Source organism: Chelon labrosus, assembly GCF_963514085.1.
Source record: "Chelon labrosus genome assembly, chromosome: 15".
NCBI classification, from domain to species: domain Eukaryota; kingdom Metazoa; phylum Chordata; class Actinopteri; order Mugiliformes; family Mugilidae; genus Chelon; species Chelon labrosus.
The window spans coordinates 11,565,800-11,591,994 of record NC_140348.1 but is presented as its reverse complement, the minus strand read 5'-3'; the positions used below and the strand labels follow the sequence as shown (position 1 = coordinate 11,591,994).

The 26,195-nt window shown below is 39.1% G+C and overlaps 1 protein-coding gene across 1 annotated transcript in view; it reads right to left on the bottom strand.

The window, feature by feature from the left end:
- Nucleotides 1-22,100, bottom strand: part of LOC311499921 (zonadhesin-like) — a gene marked incomplete at both ends in the record, with an annotated part of 147,380 nt that extends 125,280 nt beyond the window's left edge. Inside the window, 7 exons of the mRNA XM_084561061.1 lie at nucleotides 8,135-8,176; nucleotides 10,133-10,168; nucleotides 10,558-10,599; nucleotides 11,361-11,384; nucleotides 18,503-18,740; nucleotides 19,228-19,425; nucleotides 21,920-22,100. Coding sequence (XP_084417187.1) covers nucleotides 8,135-8,176; nucleotides 10,133-10,168; nucleotides 10,558-10,599; nucleotides 11,361-11,384; nucleotides 18,503-18,740; nucleotides 19,228-19,425; nucleotides 21,920-22,100 — 761 coding nt within the window. The remainder of the gene's footprint in view (nucleotides 1-8,134; nucleotides 8,177-10,132; nucleotides 10,169-10,557; nucleotides 10,600-11,360; nucleotides 11,385-18,502; nucleotides 18,741-19,227; nucleotides 19,426-21,919) is intronic.
- Nucleotides 22,101-26,195: the final 4,095 nt, after the last annotated feature.

The window sequence follows — 26,195 nt, the reverse complement described above, 5'->3', positions numbered from 1 at the left end:
AAACAAGAATTTAAATACCTGTGGTTGAAGGGGGCAGTGTTGTTGTCGGGGCAGCTGAAAGAAAAATCAGGAAAAACTGAAATAAAACTGTCAGTTTTCACTCCTGCTCTACTTGTCAACACTGGTAAAGACCTGAAGGCTGAACTTTACTTTTTTACATGGACTTTGTTGCAGAACTATTTTTAAAAAAAATAATAATTTTGCTTTAATAGACTTGGTCAAACAAATATTTAAATACTTGTAGTTGTAGTGGGCCATGTAGTTGTTGTCGGGGCAGCTGAAAGAAAAATCAGGAAAACAGAAGTAAAACTGTCAGTTTTCACTCCTGCTCTGTAAAACTGTCAGTTTTCACTCCTGCTCTACTTGTAAAATTTGGTAATGTTCCGAGAACTGAGCTTTACTTTTTTACATGGACTTTTTTGCAAAAGTATTTTTTTTAAATCAGTTTTGCTTTAATAGACTTGGTCAAACATGTATTTAAATACCTGTGGTTGTAGTGGCCGGTGTTGTCGTTGTCGCAACTGAAAGAAAAATCAGGAAAACAGAAGTAAAACAGTCAGTTTTCACTCCTGCTCTACTTGTCAACAGTGGTAAAGACCTGAGGAGTTTACTTTTTTACATGGACTTTGTTGCAGAACTATTTTTTTAAAATCATTTTTCTTTCAATAGACTCGGTCAAAAAAAATATTTAAATACTTGTAGTTGTAGGGGGCCATGGAGTTGTTGTTGTCGGGGCAGCTGAAAGAAAAATCAGGGAAACGGAAGTAAAACTATCAGTTATCGCTCTTGCTCTACTTGTCACAGTTATAAATATCTCAAGGGTTTACTTTTTTACGTGGACTTTGTTTCAAAACTTATTTTTTAAAACAATTGCTGCTTTAATAGACTTGATCAAACAAGCATTTAAATAAGTGTTTTTGCGTACGGGAAAGCTGAAAGAAAAATCTGGACAACAGAAGTAAAACTGTCAGTTTTCACTCCTGCTCTACTTGTTACAGTTATAAATACCTGAGGGCTGAACTTTACTTTCATACATTGATTTGTTGCAGAACAAACTTTTTTGAAATCAGTTTTGCTTTAATAGACTTGGTCAAACAAGTATTTAAATACCTGTGGTTGTAGGGGGCCATGTAGTTGTTGTTGTCGGGGCAGCTGAAAGAAAAATCAGGAAAACAGAAGTAAAACAGTCAGTTTTCACTCCTGCTCTACTTGTCAACAGTGGTAAAGACCTGACGGCTGAACTTTACTTTTTTACATGGACTTTGTTGCAGAACTATTATTTTTAAAGTCATTTTTGCTTTAATAGACTTGGTCAAACAAATATTTAAATACTTGTAGTTGTAGGGGGCCATGGAGTAGTTGTTGTCGGGGCAGCTGAAAGAAAAATCAGGAAAACGGAAGTAAAACTATAAGTTATCACTCCTGCTCTGTAAAACTGTCAGTTTTCACTCCTGCTCTACTAGTCACAGTTATAAATACCTTAAGGGTTTACTTTTTTTACGTGGACTTTGTTTCAAAACTTATTTTTTAAAACAATTGCTGCTTTAATAGACATGGTCAAACAAGCACTTAAATATGTGTTTTTGAGTACGGGAAAGCTGAAAGAAAAATCAGGACAACAGAAGTAAATCTGTTAGTTTTCACTCCTGCTCTTCTTGTCAACAGTGGTACAGACCTGAGGGCTGAGCTTTACTTTTATACATTAATTTGTTGCAGAACCAACTTTTTTAAAATCACTTTGGCTTTAACAGACTTGGTCAAACAAGTATTTAAATACCTGTGGTTGTAGGGGGTGGTGTTGTTGTTGTTGCAGCTGATAAGAAAATCAGGAAAACACAAGTAAAACTGTCAGTTTTCACTCCCGCTCTGTAAAACTGTCAGTTTTCACTCCTGCTCTACTTGTCACAGTGATAAGTACCTCAAGGGTTTACTTTTTTTACGTGGACTTTGTTTCAAAACTTATTTTTTAAAACAATTGCTGCTTTAATAGACTTGGTCAAACAAGCACTTAAATATGTGTTTTTGTGTACGGGAAAGCTGAAAGAAAAATCAGGACAACAGAAGTAAATCTGTTAGTTTTCACTCCTGCTCTTCTTGTCAACAGTGGTACAGACCTGAGGGCTGAGCTTTACTTTTATACATTGATTTGTTGCAGAACCAACTTTTTTAAAATCACTTTGGCTTTAACAGACTTGGTCAAACAAGTATTTAAATACCTGTGGTTGTAAGGGGCGATGTTGTTGTTGTTGCAGCTGAAAGGAAAATCAGGAAAACAGAATTAAAACTGTCAGTTTTCACTCCTGCTCTACTTGTTACAGTTATAAATACCTGAGGGCTGAGCTTTACTTTCATACATTGATTTGTTGCAGAACAAAGGTTTTTTAAAATCATTGTTGCTTTAATAGATTTGGTCAAACAAGTATTTAAATACCTGTGGTTGTAGTGGCCGGTGTTGTCGTTGTCGCAACTGAAAGAAAAATCAGGAAAACAGAAGTAAAACTGTCAGTTTTCACTCTTGGTCTACTTGTCAACAGTGGTAAAGACCTGAGGAGTTTACTTTTTTACATGGACTTTATTGCAGAACTATGTTTTTAAAATCATTTTTGTTTCAATAGACTTGGTCAAAAAAATATTTAAATACCTATGGTTGTATGGGGCCATGTAGTTGTTGTTGTCGGGGCAGCTGAAAGAAAAATCAGGAAAACAGAAGTAAAACAGTCAGTTTTCACTCCTGCTCTACTTGTCAACAGTGGTGAAGACCTGAAGACTGAACTTCACTTTTTTACATGGACTTTGTTGCAGAACTATTATTTTTAAAGTCATTTTTGCTTTTATAGACTTGGTCAAACAAATATTTAAATACTTGTAGTTGTAGGGGGCCATGGAGTTGTTGTTGTCGGGGCAGCTGAAAGAAAAATCAGGAAAATGGAAGTAAAACTATCAGTTATCACTCTTGCTCTACTTGTCACAGTTATAAATACCTCAAGGGTTTACTTTTTTCCTTGGACTTTTTTTCGAAACTTATTTTTTAAAACAATTGCTGCTTTAATAGACTTGATCAAACAAGCATTTAAATAAGTGTTTTTGCGTACGGGAAAGCTGAAAGAAAAATCTGGACAACAGAAGTAAAACTGTCAGTTTTCACTCCTGCTCTACTTGTTACAGTTATAAATACCTGAGGGCTGAACTTTACTTTCATACATTGATTTGTTGCAGAACAAACTTTTTTAAAATCAGTTTTGCTTTAATAGACTTGGTCAAACAAGAATTTAAATACCTGTGGTTGTAGGGGGCAGTGTTGTTGTCGGGGCAGCTGAACGAAAAATCAGGAAAACAGAAGTAAAACAGTCAGTTTTCACTCCTGCTCTACTTGTCAACAGTGGTAAAGACCTGACGGCTGAACTTTACTTTTTTACATGGACTTTGTTGCAGAACTATTTTTTAAAAAAGAATTTATGCTTTAATAGACTTGGTCAAACAAGTATTTAAATACCTGTGGTTGTAGGGGGCAGTGTTGTTGTCGGGGCAGCTGAAAGAAAAATCAGGAAAACGGAAGTAAAACTATCACTTATCACTCCTGCTTTGTAAAACTGTCAGTTTTCACTCCTGCTCTGTAAAACTGTCAGTTTTCACTCCTGCTCTACTTGTAAAATGTGGTGATGTTCCGAGAGCTGAGCTTTACTTTTTTACATGGACTTTTTTGCAAAAGTATTTTTTTTAAATCAGTTTTGCTTTAATAGACTTGGTCAAACATGTATTTAAATACCTGTGTTTGTAGTGGCCGGTGTTGTCGTTGTCGCAACTGAAAGAAAAATCAGGAAAACAGAAGTAAAACTGTCAGTTTTCACTCTTGGTCTACTTGTCAACAGTGGTAAAGACCTGAGGAGTTTACTTTTTTACATGGACTTTATTGCAGAACTATGTTTTTAAAATCATTTTTGTTTCAATAGACTTGGTCAACAAAATATTTAAATACCTATGGTTGTATGGGGCCATGTAGTTGTTGTTGTCGGGGCAGCTGAAAGAAAAATCAGGAAAACAGAAGTAAAACAGTCAGTTTTCACTCCTGCTCTACTTGTCAACAGTGGTAAAGACCTGACGGCTGAACTTTACTTTTTTACATGGACTTTGTTGCAGAACTATTATTTTTAAAGTCATTTTTGCTTTAATAGACTTGGTCAAACAAATATTTAAATACTTGTAGTTGTAGGGGGCCATGGAGTTGTTGTTGGGGCAGCTGAAAGAAAAATCGGGAAAACGGAAGTAAAACTATCAGTTATCACTCTTGCTCTACTTGTCACAGTTATAAATACCTCAAGGGTTTACTTTTTTCCGTGGACTTTGTTTCAAAACTTATTTTTTAAAACAATTGCTGCTTTGATAGACTTGATCAAACAAGCATTTAAATAAGTGTTTTTGCGTACGGGAGAGCTGAAAGAAAAATCTGGACAACAGAAGTAAAACTGTCAGTTTTCCCTCCTGCTCTACTTGTCAACAGTGGTAAAGACCTGACGGCTGAACTTTACTTTTTTACATGGACTTTGTTGCAGAACTATTTTTTAAAAAATAATTTATGCTTTTATAGACTTGGTCAAACAAGTATTTAAATACCTGTGGTTGTAGGGGGCAGTGTTGTTGTCGGGGCAGCTGAAAGAAAAATCAGGAAAAACTGAAATAAAACTGTCAGTTTTCACTCCTGCTCTACTTGTCAACACTGGTAAAGACCTGAAGGCTGAACTTTACTTTTTTACATGGACTTTGTTGCAGAACTATTTTTTAAAAAAATAATAATTTTGCTTTAATAGACTTGGTCAAACAAATATTTAAATACTTGTGGTTGTAGTGGGCCATGTAGTTGTTGTCGGGGCAGCTGAAAGAAAAATCAGGAAAACAGAAGTAAAACTGTCAGTTTTCACTCCTGCTCTGTAAAACTGTCAGTTTTCACTCCTGCTCTACTTGTAAAATTTGGTAATGTTCCGAGAACTGAGCTTTACTTTTTTACATGGACTTTTTTGCAAAAGTATTTTTTTTAAATCAGTTTTGCTTTAATAGACTTGGTCAAACATGTATTTAAATACCTGTGGTTGTAGTGGCCGGTGTTGTCGTTGTCGCAACTGAAAGAAAAATCAGGAAAACAGAAGTAAAACTGTCAGTTTTCACTCTTGGTCTACTTGTCAACAGTGGTGAGACCTGAGGAGTTTACTTTTTTACATGGACTTTATTGCAGAACTATTTTTTTAAAATCATTTTTCTTTCAATAGACTCGGTCAAAAAAAATATTTAAATACCTGTGGTTGTATGGGGCCATGTCGTTGTTGTTGTCGGGGCAGCTGAAAGAAAAATCAGGAAAACAGAAGTAAAACAGTCAGTTTTCACTCCTGCTCTACTTGTCAACAGTGGTAAAGACCTGACGGCTGAACTTTACTTTTTTACATGGACTTTGTTGCAGAACTATTATTTTTAAAGTCATTTTTGCTTTAATAGACTTGGTCAAACAAATATTTAAATACTTGTAGTTGTAGGGGGCCATGGAGTTGTTGTTGTCGGGGCAGCTGAAAGAAAAATCAGGGAAACGGAAGTAAAACTATCAGTTATCGCTCTTGCTCTACTTGTCACAGTTATAAATATCTCAAGGGTTTACTTTTTTACGTGGACTTTGTTTCAAAACTTATTTTTTAAAACAATTGCTGCTTTAATAGACTTGATCAAACAAGCATTTAAATAAGTGTTTTTGCGTACGGGAAAGCTGAAAGAAAAATCTGGACAACAGAAGTAAAACTGTCAGTTTTCACTCCTGCTCTACTTGTTACAGTTATAAATACCTGAGGGCTGAACTTTACTTTCATACATTGATTTGTTGCAGAACAAACTTTTTTGAAATCAGTTTTGCTTTAATAGACTTGGTCAAACAAGTATTTAAATACCTGTGGTTGTAGGGGGCCATGTAGTTGTTGTTGTCGGGGCAGCTGAAAGAAAAATCAGGAAAACAGAAGTAAAACAGTCAGTTTTCACTCCTGCTCTACTTGTCAACAGTGGTAAAGACCTGACGGCTGAACTTTACTTTTTTACATGGACTTTGTTGCAGAACTATTATTTTTAAAGTCATTTTTGCTTTAATAGACTTGGTCAAACAAATATTTAAATACTTGTAGTTGTAGGGGGCCATGGAGTAGTTGTTGTCGGGGCAGCTGAAAGAAAAATCAGGAAAACGGAAGTAAAACTATAAGTTATCACTCCTGCTCTGTAAAACTGTCAGTTTTCACTCCTGCTCTACTAGTCACAGTTATAAATACCTTAAGGGTTTACTTTTTTTACGTGGACTTTGTTTCAAAACTTATTTTTTAAAACAATTGCTGCTTTAATAGACTTGGTCAAACAAGCACTTAAATATGTGTTTTTGAGTACGGGAAAGCTGAAAGAAAAATCAGGACAACAGAAGTAAATCTGTTAGTTTTCACTCCTGCTCTTCTTGTCAACAGTGGTACAGACCTGAGGGCTGAGCTTTACTTTTATACATTAATTTGTTGCAGAACCAACTTTTTTAAAATCACTTTGGCTTTAACAGACTTGGTCCTACAAGTATTTAAATACCTGTGGTTGTAGGGGGTGGTGTTGTTGTTGTTGCAGCTGATAAGAAAATCAGGAAAACAGAAGTAAAACTGTCAGTTTTCACTCCCGCTCTGTAAAACTGTCAGTTTTCACTCCTGCTCTACTTGTCACAGTGATAAGTACCTCAAGGGTTTACTTTTTTTACGTGGACTTTGTTTCAAAACTTATTTTTTAAAACAATTGCTGCTTTAATAGACTTGGTCAAACAAGCACTTAAATATGTGTTTTTGTGTACGGGAAAGCTGAAAGAAAAATCAGGACAACAGAAGTAAATCTGTTAGTTTTCACTCCTGCTCTTCTTGTCAACAGTGGTACAGACCTGAGGGCTGAGCTTTACTTTTATACATTGATTTGTTGCAGAACCAACTTTTTTAAAATCACTTTGGCTTTAACAGACTTGGTCAAACAAGTATTTAAATACCTGTGGTTGTAAGGGGCGATGTTGTTGTTGTTGCAGCTGAAAGGAAAATCAGGAAAACAGAATTAAAACTGTCAGTTTTCACTCCTGCTCTACTTGTTACAGTTATAAATACCTGAGGGCTGAGCTTTACTTTCATACATTGATTTGTTGCAGAACAAAGGTTTTTTAAAATAATTGTTGCTTTAATAGATTTGGTCAAACAAGTATTTAAATACCTGTGGTTGTAGTGGCCGGTGTTGTCGTTGTCGCAACTGAAAGAAAAATCAGGAAAACAGAAGTAAAACTGTCAGTTTTCACTCTTGGTCTACTTGTCAACAGTGGTAAAGACCTGAGGAGTTTACTTTTTTACATGGACTTTATTGCAGAACTATGTTTTTAAAATCATTTTTGTTTCAATAGACTTGGTCAAAAAAATATTTAAATACCTATGGTTGTATGGGGCCATGTAGTTGTTGTTGTCGGGGCAGCTGAAAGAAAAATCAGGAAAACAGAAGTAAAACAGTCAGTTTTCACTCCTGCTCTACTTGTCAACAGTGGTAAAGACCTGAAGACTGAACTTTACTTTTTTACATGGACTTTGTTGCAGAACTATTATTTTTAAAGTCATTTTTGCTTTAATAGACTTGGTCAAACAAATATTTAAATACTTGTAGTTGTAGGGGGCCATGGAGTTGTTGTTGTCGCAACTGAAAGAAAAATCAGGAAAACACAAGTAAAACTGTCAGTTTTCACTCCTGCTCTGTAAAACTGTCAGTTTTCACTCCTGCTCTACTTGTAAAATGTGGTAATGTTCCGAGAGCTGAGCTTTACTTTTTTACATGGACTTTTTTGCAAAAGTATTTTTTTTAAATCAGTTTTGCTTTAATCGACTTGGTCAAACAAGTATTTAAATACCTGTGGTTGTAGTGGCCGGTGTTGTTGTTGTCGCAACTGAAAGAAAAATCAGGAAAACAGAAGTAAAATTGTCAGTTTTCACTCTTGGTCTACTTGTCAAAAGTGGTAAAGACCTGAGGAGTTTACTTTTTTACATGGACTTTATTGCAGAACTATTTTTTAAAAATCATTTTTGTTTCAATAGACTTGGTCAAAGAAATATTTAAATACCTGTGGTTGTAAGGGGCCATGTAATTGTTGTTGTCGGGGCAGCTGAAAGAAAAATCAGGAAAACAGAAATAAAACTGTTCGTTTTCACTCCTGCTCTACTTGTCAACAGTGGTAAAGACCTGACGGCTGAACATTACTTTTTTACATGGACTTTGTTGCAGAACTATTTTTTTTAAAGTCATTTTTGCTTTAATAGACTTGGTCAAACAAATATTTAAATACTTGTAGTTGTAGGGGGCCATGGAGTTGTTGTTGTCGGGGCAGCTGAAAGAAAAATCAGGAAAACGGAAGCAAAACTATCAGTTATCACTCTTGCTCTACTTGTCACAGTTATAAATACCTGAGGGCTGAGCTTTACTTTCATACATTGATTTGTTGCAGAACAAACTTTTTTAAAATCATTTTTGCCTCAATAGACTTGGTCAAACAAGTATTTAAATACCTGTGGTTGTCGTGGCCGGTGTTGTTGTCGGGGCAGCTGAAAGAAAAATCAGGAAAACAGAAGTAAAACTGTCAGTTTTCACTCCTGCTCTGTAAAGCTGTTAGTTTTCACTCCTGCTCTACTTGTAAAATGTGGTAATGTTCCGAGAGCTGAGCTTTACTTTTTTACATGGAATTTTTTGCAAAAGTATTTTTTTTTTAAATCAGTTTTGCTTTAATAGACTTGGTCAAACAAGTATTTAAATACCTGTGGTTGTAGTGGCCGGTGTTGTTGTTGTCGCAACTGAAAGAAAAATCAGGAAAACACAAGTAAAACTGTCAGTTTTCACTCCTGCTCTGTAAAACTGTCAGTTTTCACTCCTGCTCTACTTGTAAAATGTGGTAATGTTCCGAGAGCTGAGCTTTACTTTTTTACATGGACTTTTTTGCAAAAGTATTTTTTTTTAAATCAGTTTTGCTTTAATAGACTTGGTCAAACAAGTATTTAAATACCTGTGGTTGTAGTGGCCGGTGTTGTTGTTGTCGCAACTGAAAGAAAAATCAGGAAAACACAAGAAACTGTCAGTTTTCACTCCTGCTCTGTAAAACTGTCAGTTTTCACTCCTGCTCTACTTGTAAAATGTGGTAATGTTCCGAGAGCTGAGCTTTACTTTTTTACATGGACTTTTTTGCAAAAGTATTTTTTTTAAATCAGTTTTGCTTTAATAGACTTGGTCAAACAAGTATTTAAATACCTGTGGTTGTAGTGGCCGGTGTTGTTGTTGTCGCAACTGAAAGAAAAATCAGGAAAACAGAAGTAAAACTGTCAGTTTTCACTCTTGGTCTACTTGTCAAAAGTGGTAAAGACCTGAGGAGTTTACTTTTTTACATGGACTTTATTGCAGAACTATTTTTTAAAAATCATTTTTGTTTCAATAGACTTGGTCAAAGAAATATTTAAATACCTGTGGTTGTAAGGGGCCATGTAGTTGTTGTTGTCGCGGCAGCTGAAAGAAAAATCAGGAAAACAGAAATAAAACTGTCCATTTTCACTCCTGCTCTACTTGTCAACAGTGGTAAAGACCTGACGGCTGAACATTACTTTTTTACATGGACTTTGTTGCAGAACTATTTTTTTTAAAGTCATTTTTGCTTTAATAGACTTGGTCAAACAAATATTTAAATACTTGTAGTTGTAGGGGGCCATGGAGTTGTTGTTGTCGGGGCAGCTGAAAGAAAAATCAGGAAAACGGAAGTAAAACTATCAGTTATCACTCTTGCTCTACTTGTCACAGTTATAAATACCTCAAGGGTTTACTTTTTTACGTGGACTTTGTTGCAAAATTTATTTTTTAAAACATTTGCTGCTCTAAATAAGTGTTTTTGTGTACGGGAAAGCTGAAAGAAAAATCAGGACAACAGAATTAAATCTGTTAGGTTTCACTCCTGCTCTTCTTGTCAACAGTGGTACAGACCTGAGGGCTGAGCTTTACTTTTATACATTGATTTGTTGCAGAACCAACTTTTTTTAAAATCACTTTGGCTTTAACAGACTTGGTCAAAAAAGTATTTAAATACCTGTGGTTATAGGGGGTGGTGTTGCTGTCGGGGCAGCTGAAAGAAAAATCAGGAAAACAGGAAGTAAAACTGTCAGTTTTCACTCCTGCTCTACTTGTTACAGTTATAAATACCTGAGGGCTGAGCTTTACTTTTATACATTGATTTGTTGCAGAACAAATTTTTTTAAAATCATTTTTGCTTTAATAGACTTGGTCAAACAAGTATTTAAATACCTGTGGTTGTAGTGGCCGGTGTTGTCGTTGTCGCAACTGAAAGAAAAATCAGGAAAACAGAAGTAAAACTGTCAGTTTTCACTCTTGGTCTACTTGTCAACAGTGGTAAAGACCTGAGGAGTTTACTTTTTTACATGGACTTTATTGCAGAACTATTTTTTTTAAATCATTTTTGTTTCAATAGACTTGGTCAAAAAAATATTTAAATACCTGTGGTTGTATGGGGCCATGTAGTTCTTGTTGTCGGGGCAGCTGAAAGAAAAATCATGAAAACAGAAATAAAACTGTCAGTTTTCACTCCTGCTCTACTTGTCAACAGTGGTAAAGACCTGAGGGCTGAGCTTTACTTTTTTACACTGACAGAACTAATTTTTTAAAATCATTTTTGCTTCAACAGATTTGGTCAAACAAATATTTAAATCTTAAAGATTTTACATACGTGTGTTTTTAATGGAGCTATTGCTTTAAATGATTTGTCAAACAAACATCTAAAGATTCGTGGATGTGTACACTTCCAAGAAGAAGAAAAAACAGAAGTAAAACTGAAATTTTAAGAATTCAGAAATAATTAATGACATTATTTAGGCCTACACACAGGCAGCATAAATAGACATATACTGTATGTATCAACACTTGTGGCCACTTGACTTACATATACCTTAAATCAAATACAGACATTAGTTATCCTAATAATCTTTTATACTTTTGTATGCTTAGTTGATGGATCCATTTAGTCTCAAACTGCTTGCTAAAATGAACTGAAGGCAACACACAGTCACTGCTAAGGCAACCAATAGGCAATAGTATTATATCAATCATGTTTGTACCTGTGGTATATGAAACAGCACCTAAAGGATGATGGGACAAACAGGTAAGAAGACAGAAATGTTAACATGAAGACAAAATATAAAAACGATACTTTACATTACAACAGAATCACACATATATATGGTAGATGTAATTGCAGTGAACTATAATTGCAGCAGGCTGTTTTTCCACACTGAGGGTCTTACCTGTGGTTGTTCGATATGGGTAAGCTGAAAGAAAAATCAGGAAAACAGGAAAAAAAACTGTCAGTTTTCACTCCTGCTCTACTTATCAACAGTGGTAAAGACCTTAGGGCTGGGCTTTACTTTTTCACACTGACTTTGTTACAGAACTAATTTTTTAAAATCATTTTTGCTTTAACAGATTTGGTCAAACAAATATTTAAAGATTTTGCATACTTGTGTTTTTAACGGAGCTATTGCTTTAAATGATTTGTCAAACAAACATTTAAAGATTCGTGGATGTGTACACTTCCAAAAAGAAGAAAAAACAGAAGTAAAACTGAAATTTTAAGAATTCAGAAATAATTAATGACATTAGACAAAAAGTTTCTTAATTTCTCACATGCATTGATACTTTTAGGTGGAAGACAACTGTCAGACCAAGGTTATTGCTAATCTCTATTTACAAATTACTCGTGTTTGCAAGAATATTAAGGCCTACACACAGGCAGCATAAATAGAGATATACTGTATGTATCAACACTTATGGCCACTTGAGTTACATATACCTTAAATCAAATACAGACATTAGTTATCCTAATAATCTTTTATACTTTTATATGCTTAGTTGATGGATCCATTTAGTCTCAAACTGCTTTCTAAAACGAACTGAAAGAAACACACAGCCACTGCTAAGGCAACCAATAGGCAATAGTATTATATCAATTATGTTTGTACCTGTGGTATATGAAACAGCACCTAAAGGATGATGGGACAAACAGGTAAGAAGACAGAAATGTTAACATGAGGACAAAATATAAAAACGATACTTTACATTACAACAGAAGATAGTGTACAGTACCTTGGGGCCCATGTGTGATGAGCACACTCCAAAGAAACAAGAGAGTCCACATGGTGAATTCGTTCACCTACCAACCTGCTGTAGGTGCTGAACATGGCAGCTTATATACTCAGCAGCCAACATAGAGATGCTGTAATAGCACCCATAAAGGTATTGATATCACAGGATGCCAAATTGACAGATTACACAGTGTGCATGAGAAAAACACACTTGGTTAACTATCATAAAATACATGCAAAGACTGTCCACCTCTGGTTTCAGGATGTGTTTTTAAGGTGTTTGCTCACACACTAGCTTAATTGGGGGGTGGGGGGGGGGGGGGGGGGGCAATGTCAGTAGTGGGTGTTTCCACCATTTGCTGCAATGACAGCTTGACAGCGACGTCTCATGCTCCTCACTAGCCTCATGATGTTGTTCTGAGGCAATGCGTTGCACTCTTCCACAAGTACTACACGCAGTTCTGCCAGGTCACGTGGGGGTGGTGTACGATCATCCAGTCTCTGCTTCAGCTGGTCCCAGACGTGCTCTATGGGGTTCAGGTCAGGGGACATTGCTGGCCATACCATATGAGGCACTCCGAATTCCTGAAGTCGAGCTGTGACAATTCTGGCACGATGTGGTGGAGCATTATCATCCATGAACAGAAAGTTGGGGGTGTGCTGGCGGAATTGGGGGATGATGATGGGTTCTATGATGTCTCTGAGGTAAGAATGTGCAGTGACTGAGCCATCTACAATAACCAAATCTGTTTTGCGCTGACTGGTGATGCCTGCCCAGACTGTTGCACCTCCTCCACCAAAGCGAACCCTGGGGACCATGTTGACCTCGGCATATCGCTCACCTCGCCTTCTCCAGCAACGCTGACGACCATCATTTCTGTGCAAGGTGACCCGACACTCATCAGTGAACAGGACGGTAGACCACTGCTGCACTGTCCAGGTCACATGATCTTGTGCCCACTGCAAACGTTCACGGCGGTGTCTTGGTGTCTTGGTGTCAGTGGAATCACCTGCAACGGTCGTCTGGCATTCAAGCCAAAGCGGTGGAGACGGTTGCGAATGGTTTGTCTGGAAACCCTAGTACCTCTCACATCTCGTAAACGGGCCTGCAGCTGTGTGGCAGTTGCATAACGATGTCTGAGTGCATAGGTCCTTAGGTACTGGTCATCGTTGCGGTCTGTCACTCGTGGGGCTCCACTCCTGGGTCTGTCACAAACTCTGCCAGTAGTTCTGTGTCTTGATGCAAGTCTGCTGATGACACTTTGAGACACACCAAGTTCACGAGCAACATCTGACTGCCTGCCACCGACCCGAAGGCGCGCTATGGCCAGGTGGCGCTGCTCGTCCGTTAAGTGACGTTGTGTGTTCATGGCTGTTTGAATGATGAACTTGGAATGACTTACTGACAATACCAGCTTTTTATACCCACAGAATGTTGAAATTGATGCCACATTGAAAAGGGTTGTCTTTTAGTATTTTTTGGTATTGGCCCCAATATGTACGTCACACTGTACACAGTGAGACCATTAAGTGGAAAACACAAAATGAGGTGTGTCTATCACCCCAATACAATTGCCTCCCTATCCCAAAAATCTCTGAAGTGAAACAAACACCGTATGTATGACATCCACTGAGTCTCTCACAATATCCCTAACTTATTGTGAGTAGTGTATATCTATATAAATGGATCATTCATTGTAGTTTTATTTATCCAGTATTTTTGTTTATGTGACCAAATACCTTACAAGCTACTCCCATCCCCATTCAGCCACATCTGTGATTAGCCAAAGTTAGTGTACTAACATGTCAAGCTAATATCAGCATGCTAGCATGCCAGTTAGCATATCATATATGAATGATTATTACCAATAATGATGAACAGTATGACTGTCATCTGGCATAAAATGTGCTTTCTTAGCACATAACTTTGAAACATGATCATAATCAAAAAATGTTTGTTAGGTAATTTTTCTGTAATATTAGACAATAGCCAATAATAAAAAACCTAAAACCTAAAAAACCTAAATAATGATATTAATATTTACATAAAATATTTTATATGAATAGTGGCGTCAATAAGAGCTGATAAGTAGATATTACTCAGGTACTACAGAGGGATTGACAAAAAAAAAAAAAAAAAAGATTTGTTCAGTGGTTTCAGTTTTCAGATTGGTTGCACCGTGAACATACTAAAACCCAAATCATGATCAATTAATTGATAGAACAGAGAAGATGGATAAATGTAGTTGCAATACCTAAAGAACAGTATGCTATCGGTACAATAACTAAATAAAAGTTCCACTTTTTTTATTAGTGACCCTTTGCTTTGTGTTATCAGTTATTATTACTGTAATAATGTTTGTTAAAGATAAAATCGGGACTGTAAAACACACCACATTCTTTTTCTGGTGAGAAAATCCAACGTAGCATGTCCTGTTGAATCAGGTGTGACAGCAGGATTGTCCTCATTATAATTACAGATGTATAGTTTATATGGCTACAGGACCAGAGTACATTGCTTTATTAATATGAGTGTTTGCTCTTTTCCCACGACACGCTGGCTTGTTTGTACATCTGAACCTATTCATAACACCCCCATTAAGATATAAAACTGTTGTTGTTCAGACGCCTTTGGAACATTATTGTAAATTTATATCAAACGTACAATGAATATTGGTAATAATAGAATGATCTGATGGATCTGGATCTATGTCAGAAAAAAATGGGAAATTGAAAAAAAAAAACTTTCTCTCTTTGATTTTTAATCTTGCATCGATTGAAGTGAATCTCCTCTGCTGCTGATTTGACATTTTTGTTAACTTGATAGTTGTTTGACCCCTGGGTTGAGCAAGATCACAAAGAACATGTGTAATTTCCAACATTAATAACGAAATATCATGTACTCAATAAATAAATAATAAATGTTTAATCTCAAATCAACAATGAATATAAATTATTAATAATTCATATTAATGAATCATGTTGATAACAATTTTGATATTTGTCTTAAATAAAAAAAAAATACATTTACATTTCCTGCACCTGTCTTAGACGTCCATATGACCTCCAAAAAAGTTATCTCGTCTGACGATCAAATGTTGAACCGCATATTGACGTCTAAGTGGGGTCATCGTTAGACGTCGAAATAGCGGACATAGTTTGCACGTCGTGTAGACGTCCAGAATTGGTCATGGACCGACGGACGCAATATAGACATGATCTGCCGCGACGGTCGGCTTGTTTACCTGTAATTTGCTACTGCTAGTTTTTTGCAACATGGCTGAATATTTGTCCGACTCTGAGGTTGTGGATGAACCATAGCAGTAGCATATTACTGGTAAACAAGCCGACCGTAGCGGGTGCGCACGCCGCTCAGAGGTCAGAAGACATCATCTGGGGTCTGCAGGTCAATCTACAGACCCCGGATGACGTTAACACGTAACTCCGGACTCAATAGCACTAGCGTATCATGACAAAATATTGGCAGAATCAACGAGTTTCGCTGCAGATAATGCGTTATTTAGAGGCTGCGTTTCGATGCCCTGACCACTCCTGCTATATGAATATATGCTGATCTAATTATCTCCTGAACAAGTGCAAATGAAACAAAAGTGATATTGGTGAGTAAACGATGATATTTTATGCTAGAAATAAGGTCCAGGTTGTAAAAAACAGTAGTTTCCCTTTAAATGCACAGTGGCAAAGCCACAGATGTTTCTGTAATGAGCCGTTAAATAAAAATGTAATTTTTCAAGTCATACATCTTTCTTCTTTGGTGGTCGGTTCTATGAGCTGGATCCCAAATCTTTTTTTCCACCGGGCTGCAGCAGATGTTTAAGTGCAGTGTATTATAACAGAGAACAAAGTTCCTTTATCTTTGTAATAAAGAAATCACATCTGCTTGTCATCTTGTTCCCATTTACAGTGCCAGCGTCAGTCCTTAAAACCATCTGTACAGCCAAGCTTGTCCTTTCTGGGCGAAATGGCTGCTTTACATAGCTATCAACTACGCTCGAGAGATTTAGCAAAATGTCCGAGGTCCACACAATTGTCCATCCTTTCCTATACACGTTAAATAATTTTAACGCCATAAAATAAAACATATTGAGCATGGCAACCAGACGACTAACGTTAGCACAGTCGTGTCAGAGCTTTAGCACGTTTGAAACTCATTTCAGTTTGTTCAAACTGTACTTGTTTTTATCAATGTTTACAAACCACACTTGTTTACTCTTTTCCATCACTGACACACGCAGAGAAATTGTCTGCTCATGTAATTGCATCAAACTTTTGAGTTGAGTTTGCACCTGTGAAACATTATCATTATTCTCCATGAGCTCCTTTAAAGCAATGATGACCTCTTTCATTTTATTCACTCTTGTTTGGTGTTCTTTTTGAAGTTTGTCCATTTTACACCTTAAGGCCCTTTCAGTGAGAATGATTTTTCGTCTGATGTTGCGCCCCTGAAAACAGGGGAGAAATAATGATGCAATCTTTCCTCAGTAAGACTTTTTACTAGGCTGACGAGCCAGACCCACATTAAATGTAGGGTCTGGGCACTCTCCGTAGACAGGGCTCAACCGGAGGGGTGGGATAAACGGTTGTCTTTCAAACTCCCACTCCACGCAATAGGATAGCGCTACAACCAATCAGAGCAACGAAGGTGACGTAGTCAGAGCGACGGAAAAGAGAGTTCCTTGCATGTGTTGTGGAAAAAAACTTATCCTAATAGATATTAAATAGTTCTTGTTGCATCCTGTTTTTTTTAATTTTTTTTATGAGTTCGCCTACAGGTTGAGTTTCTCCTGCATTAATCATTTTTAAGCTGTGGATCAAACTTTTGCCGTATCCGGTTGGCAAAACTCCAAATACATCCTTCTTTTGTAAGAAAGACCTCAGTGCAGTTTCTTGTTCTTTTCTCAGAGAAAAGCTTAACTTCAAGTCTTTCAGAGTGGCAGCCAAAGCCGATTCGAAAGAAAGTTGTTCGCTAGCAGCAGCCATCGCTCTGGTAGTTCTAGCAGGATGGGGAATTCACGCGTAATTCACGGAATTTATGGTCGCAGGTCAGTCGTCATCATGTTAAGCCCGCCCACCGACTCGTGATTGGCCTGGTCCATCTTGGATTTTTCGAAATCTCAAGTCAACGGAGAGTAACTAGACTGCCCCTGGAAGCAAATGTAATTTGCTGCCGCTAGGGGCGCGTCTAGATTCTAGGCTAACTTTTTACTGGAATGAATTCAGCAAACATACAAAATTAATAAGAGGCAATCTACAGGAATTATCTCAGAATGTGCACACTTGTGTTACAGAAAGAAAATGATAATTTCATTTAGTTTTTAGCTATCACTACAAAACCATGAAATATTCCTTACTCAGCAAAATTCCTGTTAGCTAACTCAAAGTGCATAAGCATATTATACAAACACAAAACATATCAAGTACACATCGACACGAACCAAATAGTAGGCACACGGAGGGTCACTAACCACATCTTTACGATAAAGTGGAGACTCGCTCAAAAGCATCTTTTAACAATGGGTAAACTTAATATGAGCTTACGAAAACGTTTCTAAAGCATTCTTGCTGCACTTCAAACAAGTTAATAACATACACACTGTTTTATAACTACTAACATACCTGAAAACAGGGGAGAAATAATGATGCAATCTTTCCTCAGTAAGACTTTTTACTGGAATGAGGAAAATATCGCGAGTTCCCCAGGTACGCGGGCACGAGACAAAAGCAATCGATCACAGATCGTTCAAGCAAGATTACTGTGTTGATCACAGATGGATTAGGAATCAGATCAATTGAGAAACAATTAAGTATACACTATAAAATAACACTTAACAGTTTAACCATCTTAACCAATTTGATTATTTTAGACGTTTTAATCAATCTCATTAAATACTATTATTACCTTTTTAACCTTCTAATCCTACAGATTTTTAATATTATCACCCATGAAATTACTTCTCTGTCTTAGACAGAAATGTTATTCTTTTAATGTGTCACACTCTTCCCTGCAAAATAAATGTTGTCCCGACATCAAACCATTCAAAGATTTCTCTTCGTTAAACAGTCTTATGAATTCAACACAGGAGATCCTCTACTGTAAGCTGATGCTTGACAAAGAAAGGGTCAAAGGTCACAGTTCCAATACAGTCTATGATCCACATTCACAGTCCACGTCTGTTGACTGGCAACTGTATAAACAGTCCATAGCAGTCCGTTAATTGTCCATGGAAACAGTCTGTGTAAACAGTCCATGGTTATAGTCAAAAATGTTACCTCTGTAGGCTCACGTCTGTTGGAGTCCATATATACAGGGTGGCTGCAGGTAGTATGTTGGCAAAGGCGGCATCCAGTGGACCATTGCTGGTGCAGGGTAGACAGGTAACAGCTGGGGTGGTGGCTGGATGCTGTAGCAGGATGGAATACCAAGTTGATCGTAGGTGATGCGTCTCGGCGGGTGTCTCTGTCTTTGTGGCAACTGATAGGTCAACTCCTCAGGTTCAGCAGCAGTTGATGAAGAAGAGGTATCTGGTGAGTGATCATCGGGCACATCTCCAGCAGGTAAGTTCATCTCCTCATCAAGTAGGTTGTTGACAGGTGTGTCCAAGAGGCAGTGTTGGCATTTCAACAGGAACTTCCACTTCAACTCGCCGAGTTACTGGTTGGGGCCTGTCTTCACGCTCTCGCTCTTGTTCAGCATGTCCCTCATTTACTGTAGTCAGCACAGGGACCTAAGGTGTTTCATAATGAAGGTCATACTCATCCTCGCTGTCTTCATCAGACTCTTGAGGCTGTGATGCAAACTGGTGTGTCCTTTTCTGTTTACTTTTGCCAACTCTAATTACCTCTGGTTGTGTCTCAAAAGGTAAGTGATCACAGGACATGAGCAAGTTTCTGTGCAGAATCCTTGAACGTCCCTTACCCTTTTCTGGTCTGACTTCATAAATGGGCAGGTCTGACCCCATTTGTCTCACTACTGTATGAACTGTCTCTTCCCAAAAGTTACGGAGTTTACCTGGTCCTCCTCTTGGTGTCAGGTTTTTGATCAGGACGTGCTCACCAGGCTGTAGCGCTGAACTCCTCAATTTTGCATCATAATACTTTTTACTCCTTTCAGCAGCTTTCTGAGCATTCTCATTGGCAGTTGCGTATGCTTCCTTCATACCTTGTTTCCATTTCTCCACATAGTCTCGTTGGTCTTTGGTATCTGACTCTGCACACAGTCCAACCAGCATATCAACTGGAAGCCTAGGTGACCTCCCACACAGAAGGTAAAATGGTGAATAACGAGTGTTTTTATAGGCGTACACCAGCTTGTTCAGAGACTCCTTCCAATTTGACTTCTGTGTCTCAGTGTCTTAAGCATCTGCAATAATGTTCTGTTCATACGCTCTACCTGACCGTTCCCCATCGGGTGGTAGAGTGTTGTTCTGGACCCAGCCATACCACTGAGGTTCGTTAGCTGTGCAAACAACTGATTTTCGAATTCTCCCCCTTGGTCATGATGGATGCTAGCCTAGAATCTAGACGCGCCCCTAGAGGCAGCAAATTACATTTGCTTCCCAGGGCAGTCTAGTTACTCTCCGTTGACTTGAGATGTCGAAAAATCCAAAATGGATCGGGCCAATCACGAGTCGGTGGGCGGGCTTAACATGATGACGACTGACCTGCGACCATAAGTTCCGTGAATTACGCGTGAATTCCCCATCCTGCTAGAACTACCAGAGCGATGGCTGCTGCTAGCGAACAACTTTCTTTCGAATCGGCTTTGGCTGCCACTCTGAAAGACTTGAAGTTAAGCTTTTCTCTGAGAAAGGAACTCTCTTTTCCGTCGCTCTGACTACGTCACCTTCTTCGTTGCTCTGATTGATTGTAGCGCTATCCTATTGCGTGGAGAGGGAGTTTGAAAGACAACCGTTCATCCCACCCCTCCGGTTGAGCCCTGTCTATGGAGAGTGCCCAGACCCTACATTTAATGTGGGTCTGGCTCGTCAGGCTAGATGGATGCGGGAGGGGAACCAAAACTTCAGGGCAAAATCATTGAATATGAGGTTAGCAGCAGTTTTTCCTGACTTTGATGTGGTGGGATACGCTTGGACAAAACGTGTGAAATGATCCACAATGACAAGGATGTATTCATATCCACCTTTGCATCTGTCGAGATGGAGAAAATCGATGCATATCAGTTCAAAGGGCTGTGTTGTCACAATATTTGTCGGGGGGCTCTCGTTTCATGGCATGTTTTTTTCTGCTTGAGACAAGTGCAGACTTGAGTCACATAATGTTCGATGTTAGAATGCATGTAGGGCCAAAAGAAGCGGTCACGTACTAGAGATACCGTGCGGTCAGCTCCTTGGTGTCCCATGTTATTGTGCAGTTCTTCCAGTACCTTTTCTTTATATTGTTCTGGTAGGACTAACTGCTTACGGGTTACAGTTGTTCTGTACAGAATCCCATCCCTGTCTGTTGTTAATCTGTCCCACTCCCTGAACAGGCATTTTGTCTTGGGGCTGAATTTCTTAAGCTCACCAGCTGGTGGTTTGGAACCCAACTGTTTGGATTCTAGCACAGGATCAGATGGACGGATCAGATTCTTGTGCTTTTCTTAACTGATCTTTTGGTATGGGATTGACTGCTGCAGTGGCTGTCTCATCTACAACTGAAACTGACATAGATACAGATGAAAACGGCAAATTTGCAAGGGGCTTTTCTCATACCTCGACAGCTTGGATCGTGGCGGCAATGGCATCAGGTGGCAGCTCCTCAGAACATCCCCTCATCAGTGACTCCACATCCAGCGGCATCCTTGATAAACCATCTGCATCACTGTTCTCTCTCCCTGGACTATACTTTACTGTGAAGTGAAAGTCCGCCAACTCTGCAACCCACCTAGAAGTGGTAGCGTTCAGTTTTGCAGTGGACAGGATGTAGGTGAGTGGGTTGTTATCACTATACACAGTGAAGGTTGGAGCATAGTACAGATAATCATGAAACTTGTCGGTAATTGCCCATTTTAAGGCCACGTCCACACACACGAAAACGATCTTTTTTAGGGCTATGCGTTTACAGGATACGTGTGGACGATCGGCCAAAACGATGCAAAACTTCTGCGTTTCCGCGTTTTTGCGTTTCTGTGTGGACAGGCCCTAAAGCTAGGAATTCTAGCTTGTCTGCATGGTAGTGATAGTTCTTCTCAGCTGCTGTCAATGTGCGGGAGCCATAGGCAATGACTCTCATCTTGCCACCTTGCCTTTGGTACAACACTGCCCCTAAGCCTTGGTGTGAAGCATCAGTGTGTACAATGAATGGCTGAGTGAAATCGGGGAAACCTAGTACTGGTGGTTGGAGCAAACAGTCAATCAGCTGCTCAAGTGCCTGCTGGCGCTGGTCAGTCCATATGATTAGCTTGTTTGATGGCACAACATGAATAATTTTTGTTTTCTTTGTTTTTGTTGTGTTGTCTCTGATCTCACTTGGGTCTGCTTTCAGCAGGTCATACAGACAACTGGCTTTCCTGGCGAAGTTTTTGATATATTGTCTGTAGTAGGTAAGCAGACCAAGCATTTTTCTGAGCTGTCCTACAGTCTGTGGTCTGATATCTTTCAATGCCCTAACAGCTTCAAAATCAGCCGGATCAACTCTACTGCCCTCTGCAGAGACTATTCTCCCTAAAGAGCGGACCTCAGGTTTAAAAAGATCACACTTACTTGGTTTGAGCTTGATGTCGTAGTCTCTGAGGCGTCTCAGCACTTGTTGCACATTGTCCACATGACTGTCAAAGGTTTTACTGAAAACCAGTATGTCATCCAGGTAAGGGACGCAAATGTTATCCCGGAGCCCTTCCAGACATTCCTCCAAACAACGTTGGAACACGGCAGGGGCGTTCATGAGGCCGAAAGGAATGTGAATGCATTCATAAAGACCCCATGGAGTAACAAAAGCTGTCAATGGTCTACTTTCTTCAGACATAAATCCCTGGTGGTAAGCTTTTCCCTGGTCCAGGAGGGAGAACCAGGAATTACCACCCAAGCTATCCATGATGTCTTGGACCCGAGGGATAGGCTGGCGATTGGGGTGAGTCTTTGTGTTCAGGTCTCTATAGTCTATACACAACCGAAGGGTGCCGTCTTTTTTTCTAACACATACAACTAGGGCTGCTCGATTTTGGAATAAATGAGAATCACGATTTTTTTGGTCAAGATTGAAATCACGATTCTTCAAACGATTCTTTTTGAGTTTGAAAATAAAATGCATTTATTCGGCATTTCGGCAAAAAAACTCATTGTAACTCAGAGTTTTCAAAATTCTTAAACTACACAAAATGTTCAAATGAAAAAATAGAAAATGTTCTTCAAATTGAAAATAATGTACAAATAAATATGTATCCAGCTGTTCTGTAATTTCTATAAAACTTTCAATGAATAAAATAAATATACTAGAAAATCAAATAAGACAACTTAAATTAACTTTCTTGTGTTTAGTGCACTGACACATTTTTAATCTATCGTTTTTTGTAAACAATACTCAACAAATTGCATTCTGTAAATTGATCCAGTAATGGATTAAGGCTGGAAGGACTGGCCTGGCCCATCATACTCAGAACTCACTGAAACAAACTTGTCTTGAACTTCAGAAAGACGTGGGTACATCATTTGGGTATCTCTCCACCACGTCAGAAGGTCCTCCTCAGGATCTAGTGTCTCCGTCTGGAAGTAAGACTGGATCTCAAGAGCAATGGCTTGGTTCTGTGGAAGAGTACCTGCAGCGTTGTCTGTGGTGACCCTGAAGAAGCTGCCCAGGCCCTTCTTCCTCTTCTTGCAAGCACCAGCATCCTCTGTATCAGCAGGCCTAGCTGCTGTTTCAAGAGGGGCTTCCTAGAAGCAAAAAAAGAAAATGGGAAACAATTGTGGTGTTAATATCACAATATTTGCTTACAATGCACTTCATCTGTTGTTATTATTATTATTATTATTATTACCCTGACACTGGCAGCCATCAAATCCTTCATCTCCACTTTCAGTTGGTCTACAATGGATTCACGGCGGTCTTCATCAACATATTTTAATTTGAACCTTTGGTCCAGGGCAGACGCCATGTCAAGTAGCTCTTGTGTTGCTTGGTCACTGTATTTCTCGTTGAGATACTCCAGTATCTTGTGTTTGATGGTTTTGGCAAGCTCTGTGTCATCCTCCTGGTCTTCCAAGATTGAATTGTTGAAGAGGTAAAGGGTTGGTTTCACAAAAGACACACTTACATATTCTCTCCAGAAAGTGCATCCGTGAATTCAACCAGGGGGCTAAGTGACTTATTGACGGCTTCTAGCACATCAACATCCTGGCAGGAGAGGATGAGATGTCTGCGTTTCCGGTCATTAGAGAGCACCTGGGCAATGGCCTTCTGCTGTTCAAGGATCCTCTCGATCATGGCCTGCCTAGAACCCCACCTGGTTTGACATTCTGTCTTCAGGGAGTGTTCAGGCAGATTCAACTGCTTCTGCACCACTTCAAGTTCCCTCTTTCTTTTCCAGCTACAGGTAAAACTGCTGACCAAACTCTTGCAGACCCCCATTGCACGCCCGATCCTGGGATCCTTCATTGAATTCTCTAAGATAACAAAAATGAAATAAAAATAAAAACACATTTAGTATCACATAGTATGACAGAAGAGCAATCGTGCTATTATTTGGCTAGTAATGGGAAGGCTACACTACCCCAGGAAGTCATTCTGTTTGAAACAGATCCCTTTTCATGAAAAACATGACAACTGCCATCATAGATAATTTGCTGAGAGATAATGAATGCAGTTCTGGGCTGTTCCACATCTCTGCCACACATTGATACAAAGCTAAGGTAATGTTTCCAAGCAATGTTTGTGAGTTAAGCTTGAGCTGAGATGAATAAAATATTATAGGCATATAACATAATATATTTAGTAGGCTATGGCATAGTATGAAAAAGGGGCAATGGCATGATATGGCTAATGATATTGTCATAATAATTTAATTATTTGGTTATCTGGTTCACTGAGCTGAGTATCATCACTTATCTAACCCTCATCGCTTTTCGTACACAAAAATAGCCTAATTGTAGCCTATACTCACCTATGGCCAGGTGCAGTCTATGCCCGAAGCATTGGAGCCTCAGCCATCCATTGACCTCCGCCGCCAACTTTATGTTAGCGGCATTGTCTGTGGTGATGCAGACGAGCTTTCCCTCGTTTAATCCCCATTCCACCAGAGGTTCCCTCAGTCCATGAGTGATGTTGCGTCCAGTATGGTCTTCGGGCATGAACGCCGTTTGGAGACATCTCACTCTCAAATTAAATTCGTTATCAATGAAGTGCACGGTCAGGCCAATATTGGGCTCCATCGTGCGGCTTGACCAAAGATTTGTCGTCGCTGCGAAGTTGTCCGCTGTAGACACTTCTTCTTCAACTTCTTTTCAACATTTGTCATACATATTTGGCAGAACCACTCTGCTGAAATGGTGCCGAGATGGCAACGCATACCGTTTGTCCAATGTTTGGATAAGGTTCTTGAAACCCTCGCCCTCGACTGTACTGATAGGGTGCATATCTTTAGCTAAAAAATACCCGATGGCAGCTGTGATTTGCTTGTTCCAATCTGAATTCAATGGATACGGAGTCGCATTATAAAGTGTTTTTGAAATCGATGTCTGTACTGATGTCGTCGGGGTTGTGGTCTTGTCTTTTTGTTTCTTTACTAATTCGTTGTAAGCGACTTTGTGGTTACGTCTGAGGTGATTGAACAAGTTTGTTGTGTTGCCAAGGGGTGCAGATATCACACTGTAGCACATTATGTGGGCCTGTGCTTCGTCGGATTCTTCGAATCCGAAGTGTTACCATACAAGAGAACTTGTTTTACCCTTTTTATCGACCAAACGGGACCGTCCTCCCTCTGCCATCTCGCTCGCGCTGTTTTCTGAATAAGATGAGTGTTGCAGGTCACCAACACATCGCGTTGAATGCTCTGGGGGAGCGACTGAATTGCGCATGCGCGTCTCTTTCAGAAAAACCTCACAGACAACGGAAAATGGCAAAAGACTCGTTCCAACTCGATTTTATTAATTTGGAGATCGTTTGAACAAAGAACCGAAATCGTGATCAAAATTCAATTAATTGCACAGCCCTACATACGACAGGTGATGAATAGGAGGAGTTTGACTTCCTCACCCAGCCCTGTGCTACTAGGTCATGGAGGTAACCCTTCATCTCTTGATACAATGGCCGAGGAACTGACATGTATGTGCGGTTGACTGGTTCAGTGTCTTTGAGAGAGATGGTCATTTGTAATCTATCAATACAGCCAATATCACTGTCTGACCTAGAGAAGTAATGACACTCTGAGCATTCGCTTGACTACCTGTCTCTGATCTTCATTCAGGTGACTTAAATCTACAGGTGGATCCCACTGATCGCTAGCATTACATGGAGTTTGAATGCTGGTGTGATTCACTGTAGCTGGCGTTTGGGCTTTTCCAAAAATCTGAGCAGGTAACACATTCATGACGGCTTGTACTGTTCCAGTTACTGTGCGTCCTGGCAAAACTATATCATGGTCAGTTGGATCAGAAACATCAATAATGATGACTGGAAAAACACCTTTTCTGACTCGGACCAGGGTGTCAAAGAACTCAAGACCATCAGGCCACTGGGGGTTCAGGTCGGGCTGAAACAGCATGGTCATGTCCTCTTTAAAAGGCTGGGCAGCTACACGACACTCAATCTGGATGCTAGTGTGCTTTGGTACTGCAACCCTCTCTTTCTTTGTTTTCACTGCATACTCATCAGTCTGCTCTGCACCAACAGCCTGTATAAAAGCTCTCACCTTATTTCTTCTGAGACTTGGGAAAGCTTTTCTCACAGTACTGTACTGTTGAGGTTTTTCAGTTTGTGCTAGGATGTGTTCAATAACATTGAAGCCTATAATGGGATGGGACAGGTGACAACCTTTCATCACAAGCA